The 19,217-nt window shown below is 48.5% G+C and overlaps 1 protein-coding gene across 1 annotated transcript in view; it reads left to right on the top strand.

Moving 5' to 3' along the window:
• Ruvbl1 (RuvB like AAA ATPase 1) overlaps nt 1-18,364 on the top strand; it is a 32,635-nt gene extending 14,271 nt beyond the window's left edge. Inside the window, exons 4-11 of the mRNA XM_034512333.2 lie at nt 1,041-1,192; nt 4,000-4,089; nt 4,850-4,999; nt 6,408-6,471; nt 7,727-7,925; nt 13,380-13,482; nt 17,222-17,313; nt 18,029-18,364. Coding sequence (XP_034368224.1) covers nt 1,041-1,192; nt 4,000-4,089; nt 4,850-4,999; nt 6,408-6,471; nt 7,727-7,925; nt 13,380-13,482; nt 17,222-17,313; nt 18,029-18,188 — 1,010 coding nt within the window. The 3' untranslated portion in view covers nt 18,189-18,364. The remainder of the gene's footprint in view (nt 1-1,040; nt 1,193-3,999; nt 4,090-4,849; nt 5,000-6,407; nt 6,472-7,726; nt 7,926-13,379; nt 13,483-17,221; nt 17,314-18,028) is intronic.
• The last annotated feature ends 853 nt before the right edge of the window (nt 18,365-19,217 follow it).

Genomic DNA, 19,217 nt, shown 5'->3' on the forward strand with positions numbered 1-19,217 from the left:
GGACTCAGATTCAATTCCCAGCACCCATATAAAAGCTCACAACTGTCTGTAACTCCAGTTCCAGGGGATCTGACACCCTGACACACACGTACAAACAGGCAGAATACCAATGTACATAAAGTAAAAAATAAATAAATGCATACACTTGAGAATGTGTTAGCATATGCACACCATGGCGTATGTATGCCTGAGAACGTGTTAGCATATGCACACCATGGTGTATGTATGCCTGAGAACGTGTTAGCATATGCACACCATGGCGTATGTATGCCTGAGAACGTGTTAGCATATGCACACATGGTGTATGTATGCCTGAGAACGTGTTAGCATATGCACACCATGGCGTATGTATGGTCATCAGAACTAAAATTGATCCTTTCCTTTTACCCTTTGAGTTCCAGAGATCCAACAGTCAAGGATGGTTAGGATAGTTCATTGGTTAAAGGTACACACACCTAATTACCTTCAATCAACTCCCAGGATCTACTTGGTGGAAAGGGCGAAGTGACTGACAACTTGTTCTCTGACCTGCACACATACTCTCCTGTACCTACACATATGCATGCCCAAACAAAATAAGTGTTTTAAAAGTTTTCTTTAGGTTGAAATCAGAAATCAGGGGTCATGGGAGTTGCTCAGTCTTGTGCTGCTCCTGCTACTGCCTGAGTTTAGTTCCCTGTATTCATTCAGGGTGGCTCACAACTGCCTCTTAAGCTCAATTTCAGTGTCCTTTTCTGGCCTGTGGAGGAACCTGCAGCCACATGCACATCTTCCCACAAACAAACATGTGCACACACAGTTATAACAAAGATCAGTCCTTGAGGTTGAACAGTCAGATCTCTCCTACGCTCCACAGCACCTCCGGTTTGCATTGTGGCTCTACTGTTTTTCTGTCCACAGTGATATCCTTCTGCTTTAATTATTAAGGTTGGTTTATCATAATGTTTATGACTAAGAGTTTTGGGATGTACATGTGTGAGAAAAAGGTGATATCTGAGAAATGGTTCTGCCTCTCATGGCCCATTTGCCATCTCTTTCAGGGCTGCGGATAAAGGAGACTAAGGAGGTTTATGAAGGGGAGGTGACAGAGCTCACTCCCTGTGAGACAGAGAACCCCATGGGTGGCTATGGCAAAACTATCAGCCATGTCATCATAGGGCTCAAGACTGCCAAAGGAACCAAACAGCTGAAGGTGAGTCTGTGGACCTCTTACCTCAGCTTCCCAGTGCTGTGTGGCTCTGGGGACAAGTGTCCTGAGTTCTGTGCACTGTGGCTGTGGAGGTGCAGAGGTCATCGTAGGCTGTTCAGTGACAACAGGACATGGTGCAGGAGCTAGCTCTTGAAGATTCAGCAGCTGTAGCTGTTACTTCTCTTCCTTCTGGGAAACCATACATGTGCATTGGAAGGAGCTGCTGGGTAAGTGAGGAGCCTGCCTCTGTCATCCCATATTCCATTTGATACTCCGTAACCAAGGTCCCAGCATCTGATGCACACAGAGCAGCGCCTAGAGGGATCTGTCAGACTTGTAGAGCAGACAGCTCCTGAGCCTCAGAATCTTACAGCAGCTCCTGATAGGCTTCCATGGTTGAAGCCCAAAGGCTGCAGTGTGTGAGTAGGACTTTGGTCTGACTCTTAAGACTCTTCCTATTATCCTTTAGGACACAGGCCAGGATGCTTGGGATCAGAGCATAGACTTTCAAGACAAAGGGAATCTTAGCTTTGTTGAACTCTTGTTTAAATCTTAGCTTTGTTTCTTTTGTACATGATTTGGCATGGTCTTCAAGCAGCAGTTTGTTAACTGGGAATACTAATTGCTTATCTCACAGAGTCCTGGGGATAAAACTTGTATCTGTTATTTTGTCTTTTTTCAGAGCTGAGGACCGAACCCAGGGCCTTGCGCTTGCTAGGCAAGCGCTCTACCACTGAGCTAAATCCCCATCCCCAAAACTAGTATCTGTAGCTCTGCATTAGTTATTAATATGATGACTGGTGAATGTCAGCACACCCTCCTTGAGAGTGTGTTGGGCCTACGTTGACAGCCTCAGCAGATGCTCCACATACGGTTAGTTCATATGTGTGCACATACCAAATGGGCAGCTGCTCATGGAGGCCAGATAAGCCTGCATTAGCCCACCCAGGGCTCATGGCAGGCTGGCTCGACTCTCAGCCATCATGCTGTCTACCTTGCAGCTTGCTGTACAACCCAAGAAGTCATTTGGGCTCTCAGAACTCAGCTTTTCATCGAAGCTGCTAGATCAACTGGGTAATTTCTGTCTTTACTCCACTCTGATGTTTCTGGTTCTGTGATGCTGTGAGGTTGTTTTTTGGTCACTGTTTTATGGAGAGCATAAAAATGTCATTTCTTCAAAGAGCCATTTCTCTTTTTCCTAACAGGGTTCTTCATCCCAGGAGCTTGCCTCAGCAGATCTCTCTGTTGAACCCAATGCTCAGGCTTTATTCTGTACTCATGAGGTTTCCTAGTGGGAGGCATTACCTTCTCAATAATCACAACTTCAGCTAATTCATTTGGAAACTTAACCAGCATAAAAACACTTGAGAGGAACACACATACACACACACACACACACACACACACACACACACACACACTATATTCTTAAGTGTATCCTATATTAAAAGACCTGCAACTTAAATTTGACCTGTCCATAAGGCTACCTTGACAGTTTATTGAGGAAAATAAGGGGGGAAGTTTAAAAAAAAAATTCCAAATGTGTCTATTTCTAGATACTTGGAGCAAATGTAGATATTGTCTAGAAGAACCAGAAACTTGGTGGGTGGTCTAGTGTGAAGGGTGTGTCTCAGTTTGTTCAAGGAGTACGGTTTAGTCTTCTGCCAGGCCTGTCTTGTACACTTGGCACTCATTGTCCTGCTACAGCAGGGTCTTGCTGGCAACTCCTCTCCACCCAGCAGCAAGGTAGACTCCTGGCTTTGCAGCTGAGGTACTGAGTGTTCCAGGGCTCTATTGAGGTCAAATTTAAAATATAGCTTATTACTTTTAAGTATGCATCTTAAGGGATTTTAATATATAGTCATACAACCATCACCACAGTCTAAATTTAGAAGATTTCCATCACCTCCAGAAGAAACTTCAAGCAACTGATAGTGCCTCCCACTTCCACCAGCCCCGGCAGCCACTAAACTGTGTACTTTCTCTTTAGGTCTACTGATTGGGGACATTCCCAGAAATGGAGCCATAGAGTATGCTTTCCTGTTTGGCTTCTACCTGGTGCTGGGTTTAACTCTTTGAATTTATTTAGAATAGAGCTCCAGTTTCCCCGACTACAACTACACATGTAACAGCTCTAGTTGAAGTTTAGCCTTGAGAGATGTATCTAAAAGATGCTGTTTTAGAATGTCAGTAGCCAAGGGCATGGGTCTGGGTAGCTCAGGGAAGCAGCAGGCCAATGCTTGCCAGTTTGCCCGTGCCCACAAACAGGCCCTGAACACTGGCATTTGATTCAGAGCCTAGGAGGGTCCTAGCTTGTGTCTCATTTTATGCATCCGTGATTGTGTCTTGGTGCTGTCTAGAAGATGAGCAGACAAGGCCCTAGAATTGTGAGCCTGTTAGAAAACCATCCTGGTAAGCAGGTACTGGCAAGTTCTATGATAGGAAGGTCCAGGGCTGCTTGAGGGCAGGAGAGGAGCATAGTTGAACAGAGAGGGACAATAGGGCTGTTGGTTCTGTGGTCAGCTCATCCATAGAAAGGCAGCCAGAGCCACCCGTAGGAAACCTGTCTCTGCTCCTTTATGGCCTCAGAAGCTAAGGAAGGTGAGAGATGTTCCGGTACCCTGTGGCTGGCTTTGCCCTCCTCCTCTCTTGGACTACTCACCTTTATCCAATCTGACATGCTCCCACTGGTGGATGCTCTATGCAGTTGATAGCCCTCCGGATATCCCATAGAGACGCACTTGGTAGCATGCTAGAAGGAAGTCAAATATGCCTTGCAGGTCTCTGAGTCACCCTTGTTTTCTTTTCAGCTGGACCCCAGTATTTTTGAAAGTTTGCAGAAAGAACGAGTAGAGGCTGGAGATGTGATTTACATTGAAGCAAACAGTGGAGCTGTGAAGGTAATGTCCTTCTTGGGACAAAGCACTAGGCCTGATTTGTGTGTCACAGGAAGCCCCGGGTGCTGGAGGAGGGTGGGCACTGCCTGGTGCCATGCCGTGGGAAGGGCAGAGTTGTCCCTCTGCAAATTATAAAGTTTCTTTTCCTTATCTTCATTCTTTAACCTTCTCATCATGAAAACAGACAGTCTATGAGAAATACTAAGACCTGTTTGGAGGGGAGAACAGGGGGAAGAGACCAAAACAACTTTAGTCATTTTCAAATTGAAATGTGCAGTGTATTTAATCTTCCTTTATCTCTCTGGTATTTTCTTCCCAAGATATATGCATGTGGGAAGGAGTGCGGCATTAGCTGGCATTCTTTTCGTATCTGATTCCCAGTGTCCTGTACAGTGTTGCTCACTGTTTAATGGATGAGCATAATACTTGATATCAAGCAGTAAATCACCCACCTACAAAAGAGTCTGAGCAGCTCCCTCTGTCTCCAGTTAATCTGCTGGATTTGCCCTCTATCGGGAATTGCGTACAGTTACGGGTGTTGGGGGTACTCTGGAGAAAGTATCAGGTATCCGTAACCCGCCGATAGCTTCCTTCTCTTGGCAGAGAGTAGTGGGCACACTGGGGTCGGGCACATTGGGGGATTGTCAGGGAGGCTGTTATTGTTAGGCTACAGTTGGGAACCAACCTTTTATCGCACTGAACTCTACCAGTAGAGGACTGGGCAATGAAAACCCACACAGCATTCATGTCTCTCTGTCTACAGAGGCAAGGCAGGTGTGACACCTATGCCACAGAATTTGACCTTGAAGCTGAAGAGTACGTCCCTTTGCCAAAGGGAGATGTGCACAAGAAGAAGGAGATCATCCAGGATGTGACCTTGCATGACCTGGATGTGGCCAATGCACGGCCTCAGGTACTGCTGTGCTGCTGTGGGAGGCACACTCACTCAGGCAGGCAGCACGCCCGTCTGCTGTGGGAGGCACATTCAGGCAGCACATAGTTTTTTTTCTTTGCCTGGAAGCTCTGGGGATGAATCGGCAAGGTCTTGCTGCCACTTTGGAGGCAGGCACTTCTTTTCTCTCTGTGATGTTCAGCAATTAGCATGGGCATGAGCTAGCAGGACTCCTTTGTTCCCATTCTAGTGCACCAGTCACAGATGATTTCCTGGGCTGTTTCTTCTCCCAGCCAAGCCTCCCGCCCCGAGCTACCCAGCTTCCTCCCTGGCTTCTCTCCAGCGGTGACTCGTGCCTGGATGCTCTGGGTATTACTGACAGGAGGGCATGAGTGCTGTGGGAACCATCGCAAGGTTGCTGAAAGTCTAGCACAACTGTGACCTCCTTCCACTTAGCAGGGCCTTACCACCTTTAGCTTTGAGCTGGACCCGAGTCTGCAACTCTGGAGGCACAGTACACTCTTAGACCTTGACTGATAACAGTAGGAAAGGATGTCAGCCCATAACCACAGTTCTGAGAAACAAAGTACATATGTTCCTCACTGGTGGCCTTTCAGGCTGCATTTGTCTTCATCTTTCCTGGGCTACCTCTTCAGCCACAGTGGAGAATGGGTCCCTTGAGGCTTTGTTCAAGTGATTGTTGACATAGTCTTAGACCAGCAGGTGCCTTCAGGAGGTAGATGTCTGTCTCCAAACTGACCTTAAAAGCCTCAGCTTTAGGCTTAGTGTGGGGTCAGGGGCACTTGAGGAGTTGTGTAGGGGACAGAGCTTTGGCAGAGCAGCTTCGTGGAAGGAGGGGCCTTCCAGGAAGACGCCACAGACTGCCAAAGCTGGGTCAGAAGAGCTTTAATCCTTTGTGGCTAATTCAGGAATAACAAATTTTAAAAGATATGGTGGGAGAAAGAGGTCACCCTGCTCACCCTACTCCCAGTAGAAACAGTTTGTTTGATTCCTAGAGGTCTGCAGGCTGTGAAAGTTCTTCTATGTTTAGAAGCTTATCAAGGAAGCTGGGCACAATGCCACATGGCTTAATCCCAGAAGTCAGGAGGTAAAGGCAGGTGGATTTTTTAGTTCAAGACTGCCAGGTCTACAGAACAAGTTCCAGGACAGCCAGGGCTACACAGAGAAACCCTGTCTCAAAAAAATGTACGTACGTATGTACATACATACATACATACATACATACATACACGAAAATATAAGCTTATGCTTTCCAGGGGACTTGTGTTGGCATCTCCAAGTGAGTTGACATTGGAGACCAATAGTAAGCAGAGGAATTAGGCTTGGTAGCCTCCTTAGACAGCATGGTCACTCAGTCTTCTCTAGGTGACTGAGTCTTCTCTGGCTAATTGAGTCTTCTCTTTCCCAGGGTGGGCAAGATATTTTGTCTATGATGGGCCAGTTGATGAAGCCAAAAAAGACAGAGATCACAGGTAAGAGCTGGTGATCTGCCTGTCTCCAGGGCCTATAGGAGGATCAGGGTTCTGGGTACCAAATTCGGTGGCCCTGAGTGCACTTCTAAGTAAAATACATGTGGGAATGGTGTCTTCCCTCCTCTGAGATCACAGCTTAAACCATGTCATCTGTGCTCTGTTTAGACAGCTAGTAGTGTGCTCTCTGGTCCTGGGCACCTAGAGTTTCTGGTCCCTTTGGGTCCTAGGTAGGTTGGGAAGTGGAGCAAACTCTGCTGCCATGGTAATACCACCTTCGCTCCCCTCTTGTGTGGCCTTTGTACTCTTCTTTGTCCACCTCTATGCTTTCTTTTCCTAGCAGCCTGTAGATTGGTGACATTAAAATGTGAGTGAAACACTCAAGTCTCTGTGATCGTGGAGGTCTCAGCCAGAAGAGCAGCTGAAACAGTTCTTCCAGACCCCAAGAGCAGCAGTGTCTGGATTTTTGTTTGGCTTTGTGTGGCTGATGAGACAGTTTCACTGTTTAGTCTGGGATCCCCTTGAATGTTGCATCTCCTGCCTCAGCCTCCCTAGTGCTGGTCACAGGTGTGTGTGCTGCACCCAGCACTGACAGCCGTCATCTTTTGCCCTGAGTTTGCTCTTTGTTCTCGGGCAATTCTTGCTGGTAGATTTGGTGGAGAGGCAGCAACTCCAGCACGGCTATGGTTCTATTTTTGACTAGACCTTACTGGTGCTGGTCAAGACTGGGCTGTGACCAGTGGTGGCCTATATGGCTATGAATAACTTCTAGGGCCTGAAACCGTCTTCCTGTCTGGAGAGGACTGAGACTGCACATGATTGAAGGCTAATTAACCTAATGATTGTCCTACAGGGCCACAAGAGGGTCGTTTACAGAGCACCAGACAGAAAAGTTTGCATATGAAAACTCCTGTTGTTCCCAGGCTCCCAAATCTGCTAGACTTTGAGTTCTAGTGGGAGCCGGACCTTCATCAGGTTGGGAGGATGAGCTAGTAAAGCAGGGTGGAGCGTGTGAGGAGGCCTTCCTGTGTACAATCAACTTGGGGTTAGCCAGACGACTTTAGGGAAAGCTGCCAGTTCTGCGGCCTTTAGTGTGTTTGTTCCTGTTTCAGATGATGTAACTGAAGCTGGAGTGGGGCCAGGGCCTGCAGGGGCCTTGAAGTTGGGGAAACAGGCTGCAGGGGTGGGTTTGGGTGGAAGTCTGAGCTCAGAGCGGGAGCTGTTTGCTGTTGCTGACCTGTCTGCATCCCACATCTAGATAAACTTCGGGGGGAGATCAACAAGGTGGTGAACAAATACATTGACCAGGGCGTGGCCGAGCTGGTCCCGGGAGTGCTCTTTGTCGATGAGGTCCACATGCTGGACATTGAGTGCTTTACCTACCTGCACCGAGCCCTGGAATCCTCCATCGCCCCCATTGTCATCTTTGCATCCAACCGAGGCAACTGTGTCATCAGGTAGGCCCCTCATGCCTGCCCAAGGCTTCCCACCTTCCTTCTGAGCTAGTGTTCTCCTTGGTTCAGTATACCTGCATGCCATGAGGCAAATGGGGAGGAAGCAAGGTTGTGTGTGTGCTGTTGTGATGAGGAGGGTCTTCCCAGGTTGTGTGTGTGCTGTTGTGATGAGGAGGGTCTTCCCAGGTTGTGTGTGTGCTGTTGTGATGAGGAGGGTCTTCCCAGGTTGTGTGTGTGCTGTTGTGATGAGGAGGGTCTTCCCAGGTTGTGTGTGTGCTGTTGTGATGAGGAGGGTCTTCCCAGGTTGTGTGTGTGCTGTTGTGATGAGGAGGGTCTTCCCAGGTTGTGTGTGTGCTGTTGTGATGAGGAGGGTCTTCCCAGGGGTTTTTAGGGCTATGTAGTATGCAACGTGATGTCCGCATAGAGCTGGTCTTTAGTGAGATGTCATGAGCCAGCTAACTTCCTTCTCCTGTGGAGAGATAGGTATTGCTAGCTTCCCTTCACATGAGGAAACTAAATGATATAACTTGGCCCAATTCTTCCCACCCCAGACCTGCTGTGACAGTGGGGTGGGTACCTTGCTCGCCCTCCTCCCTCAAGCCCCCTTGAGAGCTTTAGTAGAGCCCTAGATAGTAGGTGTTCACACAGTCTCTCCCATGTTAGTACAACCCCAAAGCTGGGGTGGAGGGGTTTTCCAGACTCCATTTTTTCCTAAGTACTCTGGGCCTAAGCTGCAGAGAATGTACCAGCTTTTGTCTGAGGGCCACGTCAGGTCCTAATATGCAGTTTTAGCGTCCTAGAGGTTTCTATGGTCCTGTGGGACAGTCAGGGCTGGTCTCTGCAGTGCTGGGGTGTGAAGGGTTTCTTTTCAAGCCCACAGCAATTACAAGAAAGTGCCCAGGGGCTTTGTGATCCTGAAAGTAGTCACTAGAGACGCTATGGTCCTATGGCCCATGAGTATTCAGGATAGCAAAAGCCTCACTGAACTAAGCCCAGGCTGCTGGCTGGCCTTTCCATGATGGTGGGCCACATAGAAGAAAGCCACTGGCCCTGCTGGAGAAGCTTAGTCTACCCTGTGATTGTCCACACTGGGTGCTAGTGGCCCTGGGTGGGCTAGTCTGGGGAGTAAGTAGTCTGGTGTTTGCTGTGAGTTGTGCTGTTGTAGTGCATTACAACAGCAGCCCCCTCAGTTGTGTCCCTCATCCACTTGTGGTTGGGATATGTGTGTGGTTCAAGTGTAGATGGGGGCATTGTGTGTTCTGGCACCCCATGATGCCACCTGGGTAAGAGCATTATCACAGGTATGTCCTGTAGTCTTGGAGGAAGCTGCTGTGCCAGGTCCAGACCAGTTGCTGGAGAGGATCAAGGCCACTTGGTCAGCGTCTGGAGGCTACATGTGGGCCCTGGCTCAGGAAGCCCGGCGCCTGGCTCTGCTGGAGACTTGCTTTTTTTGCACTGCTTCATCTGGGCTCAGCATGGACACATGGTGCCCCCTGCTGGGAGCTCTGCCAACAGAGCTCACCTAAACCAGCGGGTGCCAACAGAGGCTGGCAGCTCTTGGACCCTGTTGCCAGGGCTATCTCAGGAGGAAGGAGCCCTTGATCCCAGCCTGCTTGTGAGAACCAAGCTCTAGCCAGCTGCATAAATTGTACAGATTGGTTTTGGTGCTGAGAGCTGGCTCCATCATGCTGACGTCATCCACAGGAGGCGGTGGGAGCCCACTCTTACAGCACCACACCACTGCTCCCACTGATGTAGGCAAGCAGGGCCTGAGCTCTCACCAGGTAGGCATGTGGCTTGGATTTGGGTGAAGACTGGGCTCTTCACTACACTAGATTGGCTAGGATGCTAAAAGACAGAAGTTCAGGAATATCTACAGAGTGTGATAGCCTGTGATAAGTCGCACACAGCCTTCTCCCTGGAGGAGCTGCCGACCTCTTGAGCCATCTGCATCGTATCTGATACCCAAGCTCTAAGAGGAAGTCACACTGTTAAGGGCTTTCTCCTTTTCAGGTTTCTAGAACTCTCTGTATGGGCCACCTATGGAGTGATATCAGGACACCCTGCCACCCAAGGACAGATGAGGCTATCTCCCAGTGGTAGACTGCAAGCCACAAGTGCTGCTACCTAGCTTGCTGTAGAGCCCGCAGGATCCTCTCAACACACTGGCTCTGGGTTCATATATCAATTGGGGTTAATTTGTGTATGGTCAAAGAAGGGCTGATTGTACATCCAGACATAAATCTGGATGTCCAGCTGTCTATAGAGCCGTTTGTTGAAATGACCGTCTGCATGCGTTTGTGTATACCGTATGTGTGTACAAGTGCCATGGAGGTCAGGGCCATGGGCCCCCTGGAACAGAGTTACAGGTGGTTGTGAACCACTTCAGAGTGGAGCTGGGAACCAAACTTGGGTCCTCTGGAAGGAGTGGATCTCTTTCTTACTAGGCCTCTCCCCAGCCCAGAATGACCATTTTTCTTACCAAGTTGCACTAGCAGCCAAGTCACATGGCTGTCCTTTTAGAAGTGTCTCATTGTGTGTACTGGGCCAAGGCCAGGCGCGTGTCAGAGTTGCCCATTAAATTTTTCAGGTATTTACCACATTTTTAGTTGTCAGGAAAGCCCGTGTCACCTGTGTCCCTGTCATTATGGATTACAGAGAGTAGCAGTAGGCACTGATCTTTCATCTGGTGCCATTTTACCTGTGAACATTTGGCGATATCTGGACATAGTTTTATTTTTCATGACTCAATGCTGTGGGTGTCACACATCTCACAGTGCATACTTCAGCCTCTGACAGAAAATGAGGGGTCTAGATGTCGACAGAGGCATGGTAGAGAGCCCAGAGTTCCCAGTGGAAGAGTGTTAAAGAGCGGGTGCGTCAGTTGCTCAAACATAAGCTGTTTCTAGAGGCCCTGCTTTGTCTCTGCAGCGGCACCCTAGCTAAGTTCAAGGAGCATTGGCCTGTGGGCTCACACCCAGACTGTCTACCTGGAAGTGCAGTATCAACCAAAATCCATTCTCTAACAGATCTGTGATAAGGTGTGTTCCCCTCTGCTTCAAGGTTGGGGTTGGGGGATCGGCCACTGAACAGAGTCTCTGCTTTTCTTATCTCAGATGGGATTCTATAAACTGTTTCCCATGAGTGTGTTTTCCAGAGGAATCATTATCCTTCAGATTCAAAGCTTGGATGACTGAGTAGTGCTTGGCAGTCCTTAGTAACTTCTGAGTGGTCTCTGGTTTACATTTTAGCTTTGTGAACTCATCTATTAGAAAGCTCATTACCCCATCTGTGTAAGTTCTGTTCTTTTGGGGCTGGGGGGGGGGACTTCATTTCTCAAGCACCTTTTTCCAGTGAATTTCTTGTGTGTTTATCATATCTAAATCAAAGGTAGTTTATAATGAGGCTGTGGAATTTTGAATATTTTTGGTTTTAGACTATTTCAGCATGGCAGATTTCAGATACTAAGATGTCCTCAGAAGTCTTGCCCCTACCCTCCCCCCAATAAATGTTAAGAAAAGTTGAAAGGGAATTCAGTAAACATTTTTAAACTTTTTTTGTACTTTTGTACAAAAATGGTATCTATTCTAAGTACTGTGATTTGAATCTTGATAAAACTTATAATTCTCTCTTACTATTAAAAAAAGTGTTACTGGCCTCAGATTCTTTGTTTAGCTTGATGGTAACCCTGAATTCCTGGTTCTCCTGAGGCATGGTAGTAATCCAGGCTTGTCCTTCACACCCAGTCTCGTGCAGTGCTGGGGATCAAACCTAAGGTGCCCTACTTGCTAGGCAAGCACTCTGCTGAGCATGCCCAGTTCGAACATTTACAGTTTTAACCATTTATAACTGTAAAATTCATTGACATATGACACAATGATCACTACTATCTATATTTTCAAAATTAATTTACAGATATATTTATTTTTATCTTATGTGTATAAAGCTACATGTATGTATGTCTGTGCACCACATGCACGCATGAGCCTGTGGAGGCCAGAAGAAGGCATTAGACCCCCTGAAACTGGAGTATAGTCAGCTGTGCGCCACCATCTGGGTGCTGGGAAAACCAAACAAAGCAGCCAGTGCCCCTTACACAGAGTTGTCCTCCAGCGCCTGTTCCAGAACCTTTTCCTCACCTCAAAACCAGGACTGCTGTGGCCCTAGTGAGCATCCAGTCCTGTCTTCCCTGCTCAGACTGCAGTGCCTCTGGCTTCCTTCTGTGCATACGGCCACTTTGTTTCCTAACATGCAGTCTGTTACCCATTGGCCTCTGTGCCTACTGTGTTTCAGGTATATCCTGCCAAACAGTTTACTTTCATTTAGTTTTATAAAAAATATACACTGATACTCACCTGTGTGGAAAGAATTTCAAAATAGATTTTTGCTTTTTTTTTCCTTGCTTGCTTGAATCTTTTTTCTTCTTCCTTTTTTGTCTGTGTGCACATGCTCACACGCCAATGGCGCTGCACACATGTGGGGGGCTCTCTGAATTGAACTCAGACTATTAGGCTTGGTTAAGCACCTTTGCCTGCTAGACCATGTCGCCAGCCCTGAAACCAAATATTTTGATATTAACAATTAAATTGAAATGGCATGCCTTGCTCTCTGTTATTCTAATCAGCTGTTAGTTTTTGCAGTTGTGACTCGGCTCTTAGGGAGCCTGATGGCCACCTGGCTTAGGATGCCCTGATGCAGAGGCCCACAGTTGCTCAGCTTCCATTACTGTGGCTGAGCTGGCTGTAGGGCACCAGTGTCTGCCCAGCATGTGTCCCATCAGGCGGCTGGCACGGGCCTGGCAGGTTGGCAGACTTCCTCTCCTGGCTATTGACTAGGGCTTGGCAAAGGGTTGAAAAGAAAAACAAAGGCTGTAATTGGACAGTTCTCAGGAAGGAAAGCGTGAATGTGAAGGAAAACATTAGTGCCTCATTAGTAACCAAGGAATTGCAACTCAATCATGGTGGTCCCTTTTCTCTTGTTCTAAATTACTAAAGCAGCAAATATTTAGGAACTAAAAGTTCGGTGCTGTCTGTGGTGCTGAGACCAGGCCACTCACATAGCTGTGCAGGCTGGCACAGTCATCTACGCAACAGATCTCTGAGATGGTCAAACCTGGTGATAGTTTCAGAGGAGCTAATTCATGAATGTGTGCTGTCAAATAGAAATTAGGCCTGGTTATTAAGACTGAAGCAACAGACAAAACAGAAAAATGTATGCATTAATGGTATAATTATAAAACACTCATTGACGGTTTGGCAAATAAATGGGTCTGTTTGGTTTTGGTTTTGGTATGTTCCTTTCCCAAACTGGGATCATAAAGCTATTGCCCAGGGCCACTTGGCGCTGATGCTCAGGGATGCTAGCTACCTCCTTGTACTGGGAGTGTCTCCACTCATGTGTCTGTTGTCCAAGATCTAAGAGCCCCTTGGGTGATGGGAGTGATTTTGACCCTTGCAGGGGCACTGAGGACATCACTTCACCACACGGCATCCCTTTGGACCTGCTGGACAGGGTGATGATCATCAGAACCATGCTGTATACGCCACAGGAGATGAAACAGGTAAGCACCTGGTCCCACGCTCTTCCTCCTCCTGTTTCTACCCACTTCTGACCACTTGACTAGCCTAGGCCTTGCTTTTGCTCACTATTCTGAGCAAGTCACAGTGTCCTTGAGGCTCTGAAAGATGGGTTCTTCTGAGTGTACATTCTTGGTGGGTTGAGCCTGTGCTCCTTGTGGGTCTGGCCCATCCACTCCTGATGAGCTTGAGGAAAGAAAACATGGGCATGATGGCCACTGGGTGCCATCAGCCTGAAGAAAGGATCAAGTATATATGATGTAGTTGTTTGGTGTGGTAGTGCATACCTGCAATTCTAGCACTCAGGAGGCTGAGACAGGAGGATCACAGGTTTTAGGCATAGTGAGATTCTGTCTCAAAAGGAGACAAACAAGCAAACACCAGCACTCCGGGCCTGTGCCCTGTTGGTAGACTGATTTTTCCAGCACAAAGCCCTAGTTTTGGTTCCCTGCACCACATAAACTCAACTTGGTGAGGTTTCCTGTACCTGCCCAGCACTTGAGAAACAGAGGTGGGAGGATCTTCCTCAGCCACATAGTGAGCTGGAGGCTAGGCTAGACTTTTAAAAAAACAAGCAAAAACCCAGACCCATGAGAACACTAAGCTTAGCTTACACAGATGTCTCAGTGTTGCATATAATGCTAGTGAGGGGCTGGGACAGTAGCTAGAGCATTCCAGTGGGTGTGGCTCTTCTGGGAACACCCTGAAACTGTTCTCCAGTGTGACCCTGCCAGTATTTCTCATTGATAGCACTTAGGGATTCATGGTGACACACCAGCAAATCTGGCATCTTCCAGACCAGCTGTTACAGTTCATAGTGCCATTCATGAGCCCTTTTTAGGAGGTCATCTCCATGGCCTAACTAACATCTCTCTCTGTTACTGTGGCAGTACCTAAGGTCATCAACTTAAGTAAGGAAAGGGTTATTTTGGACGTGGTTTCAGTGGCTTTGGTTTGTCATTTGACTCTGTTCTTTGAACGTAAGCTCTATAGTGTATCATAAAGGGGACAAAGCAGAGCAGGTGGTTTACCTCCTGATGGACTTGGAGTAAAGGAAGATAGGAAAGACTCGGGGTCCCATCATCTTCAGAAGGACATCCCAGTGGCCTAACTTCCTCCTACTGGGCCCCGTGTCTCGAAATGGCCATTACCTCCCAGGCCAGTGCTGTGGTGACCATTGAGCAGGAGCCACACTGCAGACCAGGAAGTACTTGCCCTTGAGTTCTAAGCTTTTTAGTCCTGCCAAGAGATGACACCCACTCCTCTGTGGCTTCCCTTTGCTGGCTTGAGCAACTGGGCACCTGTGGTAGCTGGTCTCGGCTGTCAACTTGACACACCTCAGGAAGAAGGAAGAGAGAACTTCAGTTGGGGAATTGTCTCCCTCAGATTGGCCTGTGGGCCTGGGCATGTCTGTGGGGCATTTTCTTAATTACTAATGATGTAGGCTGGCCCAGCCCATTGTAGGCAATGCCATTCCTAGGTCGGCCTGGACCTAGGAATGAATGAAAGAAGCTATAGTGAGCCTGGGAGCCACTCAGTAAACTGTGCCCCTCCATGTTTCTGCTGCAGTTCCCGTTCTGGCCTCCAGGTCTCACTTGAGCTCCTGCTCTTGCTTCCCTGGATGGGGGACTGTGACCTGTGAGACATAATAAACCTTTCCTCCTTTCCTCCCCAGTCACCTTGGTCATTGTTTACCACAAGAGAAGCAATCTAGAACACCCTCTCTGGTAAACAAGAAGCTTGGGCCATTGCCACTCAGATTCCATTAAGATGGTGATAAGAGAGACTCTCCCTGCTTTGCAGAATTATCACATGAGTTCTGTGAGCCAAACAGTAACAGGGCACCATCCTCAGCAGCTTTATGAAAACTAGGTTTTGCAGCTCAGAACTAAGTGATGGAGCTAGGGTCCTGCCCAGAGCAGCTCACCTTGGAGCCCCAGGCGAAGCTCCTCTGGAGTGCTGTCTCCCCTCATACCTGGACTGTGACTGACAGGCCCAGTCGGGCCATTCCCCGGGCCTTTCTCAGTGGCTTCCTGTCTGAGTTTTGTTTGGCTTTGGTGGCTTCAGGGATCTCCTCAGACTTTTGCTGGAGCCAGGGTAGGTTTTACACAGACAAGCTCAACTTGAAATGTGTGCAGGGTGCCACCAGTGCTGACACCTCATAAACATCTCTGCGGCTTATTAAATGATTAAAGATCTCATTCATGAGCTGCCTGTGTCCAGGCAGCTGAGGTGGCACTCCAATGATTGCTCTGGCCTATTCTAGAGACATTGAGAGCAGATATGCCTGGAGTTATGGAAGGAAGCCAAACCACAGATCCAGCACAGCAGAGAGGTGGTGCTGTGCTGACCCTCCCTTCAGCCAAGGCCTGGCCTTCAGTGTTTGTATCTTTCTGGAGCTGGCAGCCCTGGGGATATAACGTAGGACCCTATGCATCCTGAGAACATGCTCTGCCGCTGGTCTGTGTACACCCCAGTCCCTCTTGTAGTTCCCAAAGGCTCCTGAACAGCCATTTTTACTGTTGGCTTGAGGTCTTCCTTGTCCAGCTGTTGGTCACAGGTCCTTGAGTCATGTAGCTGGCTGATGGAACATGGGGCATCCTTTCTAGCTTTTCCACAGCCCTTGTACCTATATGGTGACTGCCTTAGGCCCCTCCATTATTGACCTGCTGGTTGAGCCCCTGTAGAAGCTCTGATCCTGACCCTTGAGGAGCACAGCAGATGTGTTTATGGCCTCTGTAGTGTTTGGGATCCACTTGAACCAGTCAAGAGCTTTCTCCCACTTCTGCTCTCGCAGCCTGTCTGGATGAAAGCAGCACCCACAGTGGTGGCTTGTGGACTGGCCACCTCTCAGGAATGCATGCTGGCCTTAGCACCAGGCTTCTTACAGTGACAGGATGATTCCTGTCCACAGGCAGCTGATGACTCCTGACCCCTGGCAGTCCTGAGTTGTCAGACTTAGCGCCTCAAGCTTCCACTCTCCTTTCCGTCTCTGGAGCCTGGTGCTAGGACTTCGTGTCTTCCAGCCCCTGCACCTCTACTCTGGCTGGTTTTACAGCTTTAATTTAAACGACAGCTTCTTGATATCTTGTTTACAAAGCTGCCAGAGTGAAAAATTCCTATATTATATGAGGCTCGAAGTCCTCGAGTTATCTCAGCCCCGCAACACACAACATCATTATCCCACTGGCCCTTATCACTCAGTGCCGCTGCGCCCGTGGGACCCCGTGCCACCGCTGCAGCGTCTCACCGCCTGCTGGCCGCCCCTCCAGCCTCACCAGGATACTCAGTGCAACAAGCATTAGGCTCTTGATAGATTAGATATCTCAGCGATATTAGGAGGGCTGGTAAATCTTTAAAAGTAACTTTTTTGATTTATTTAACCATCGTATTTATCAAGCAAACAAAAATTTCTTCTCTTGCTTGAGTGTTTATAGGCGATGGTACCCAAGCTGCCAGGGGAGGTTGGAACCTGGAGGTTCCCAGGCAAGGCTAGGAGTGGCTCCAGTTCTCTGTAACAGTGGAAGAGAGGGCCAAAGGCAGCTGTGAGCTGCTCTGGGTGTGGGGGTGCCCTGGAGTCAGATGATCCCAGCCCTGGCTGTGACATCATTCAGATGGGCTGTGGTTGGGCATGTTTTCCCCAGTGCTGGTGATCATCAGTTATGTCAGACACTAAACACAGTTGAGAAGTTGAGACACTTAACCATATTTTCTTCTCCAAAGATCATTAAGATCCGAGCCCAGACGGAAGGCATCAACATCAGTGAGGAAGCACTGAACCACCTCGGGGAAATTGGCACCAAGACCACTCTGAGGTGAGCCACGGGGCACCCAGCTGGAACTGTTTGGCTGAGGCAAGGGCCTTCTCCTGGTACCTAGTCCAGAGTGCCGAGGAGCTAGAAATGAAGTTTAGAATTCTGTCTCTAGCAGGGCCATGCAGGAGCTCACACCACTCCCATTTCCCAGCAGAGTGGGAAGGGCCTGCCCCCGTCACCCTCATGCTGTGTGTATTCCATTGATTTAGTGGCAGCAGCCCTGGGGATCAGTGCATGGGCAGCTTCTCTTGGCTGTTCTTCCTGGGCTCAAAGGCAGTGACTGGAGAAAATAGTTCTTCAGACCCTGAGCACTCCCTGTATCCCTTGACTCTGTGACTCGTGTTCCTGAAGTAAAGGGAGAATGGTCAGCTGTTTGAACTTTCAGTGATTGGATTTTCATGTCTTGGACCTGCATGAGCTTTTGGTTGCCTGTGTTGATTTCCCTGCATGTTAAAAGTCCCCATCTGACTTGGCACTGCACACTGCCAGGGTCTGAAGTGTTAGTATGTCAGCTGAAGTGCAAATGTGAGAGCACCGTGTCATCTGCCCTGTCTCGGGTGGCCGCTCTCCACTGTGATGGGCAGGAGGTTCTTCTTGCCCTTCTTGCCCTGGGCTCTGGAGCAGACAGCCCAGCCATGCCAGCAGTGTCCATGCGCCTGCTGACTCGGGGCTCCCTTCAGTGGCCCCACGTTCACCGCTGTGCTGTGTGCTGTAGGTATTCGGTGCAGCTGCTGACCCCAGCCAACCTGCTGGCAAAGATCAACGGGAAAGACAGCATTGAGAAGGAGCACGTGGAGGAAATCAGCGAGCTCTTCTATGACGCCAAGTCCTCTGCCAAGATCCTGGCCGACCAGCAGGACAAGTACATGAAGTAACGTTGGGTTTAGAGGTGCACCCAGAGGACAGACCCCACACCGTGGACAGGGTCTTGCCTGAAGCATGCTTTGCAGTGTTACAGTTTCGTTGTAAATTATCAAACCTCCATGTTTGGAAGGAACCCTTCCCAGCTAGCTTGTTTTCTAATAAAACTGAATAGGTTATTTTGATGATACTTCTCTTTAGGTTTTTATTTTTTCACACACACACACACAGACGTGTGTGCGTGCGTGCGCGCGCGGTTTTTGGTTCTATCCTCAGCACAAAACAAGGTGATTTATGTGTAACACACATACACAAGAATTACAGAACTGGTTTAGATTTATAATTACTGTGCACTCAGTGCAGGGAGTTGCCGTAACACAGCATCCTGCATTCGGCAGCCCATTCATCAAGGAGTGTCAGAACAGAATCAGGACGCTACAACTCATCTTCCTCTCAGGCTCTTGGCTGTGAAAAGCCCAGACATCCTGAGTTCTGATGACCTGGACAGTTAGAAACTGTTGAGCATTCTGGCTCATGCCCTTGGTGGGCTTTGCTAAGTATTTTTCTTGTGATTAGCCTGGGGTGTATGTCTGCAGCCCATCTTGACAGGTACTTTGATTAGGACTCCTTTGTGACCCTCTGGCCAAGACTGCCATGTCTTGAGACTTTGTTCATACTCCATGTTCTGTGCTGGGCTCTTCTGAGTGAAGTTGCTCTGTGCTAACCACACTTACGGTGTAAGAGCTGCGCCTCTTCCAGGGCTGCTGGTTTACCTGTGGTTGTGAAGTCTGCATGAGGGACTGTCTCACTGCCGACTTGTTCAGTAAACCATCGGTGCGGATTCATGGGTGGTCAGTGTGTATATTGGGTACCATGTCTTGAGACAGTCTTACTGTGTAAACCAGGCTGGCTTAGAGCTTTGGCAGTCCCTCTGCCTCTGCCTCCTGAGTTGCTGGGATTATAAGTGCCACCATTCTCTATGTCACAATTTTGTCCTCATAGAAAGATCTTAAGAGATTCGTGTGGGTGTTTAAGCCTACTAG

The sequence above is a fragment of the Arvicanthis niloticus genome, chromosome 9 (assembly GCF_011762505.2).
Source record: "Arvicanthis niloticus isolate mArvNil1 chromosome 9, mArvNil1.pat.X, whole genome shotgun sequence".
Lineage (NCBI taxonomy): Eukaryota > Metazoa > Chordata > Mammalia > Rodentia > Muridae > Arvicanthis > Arvicanthis niloticus.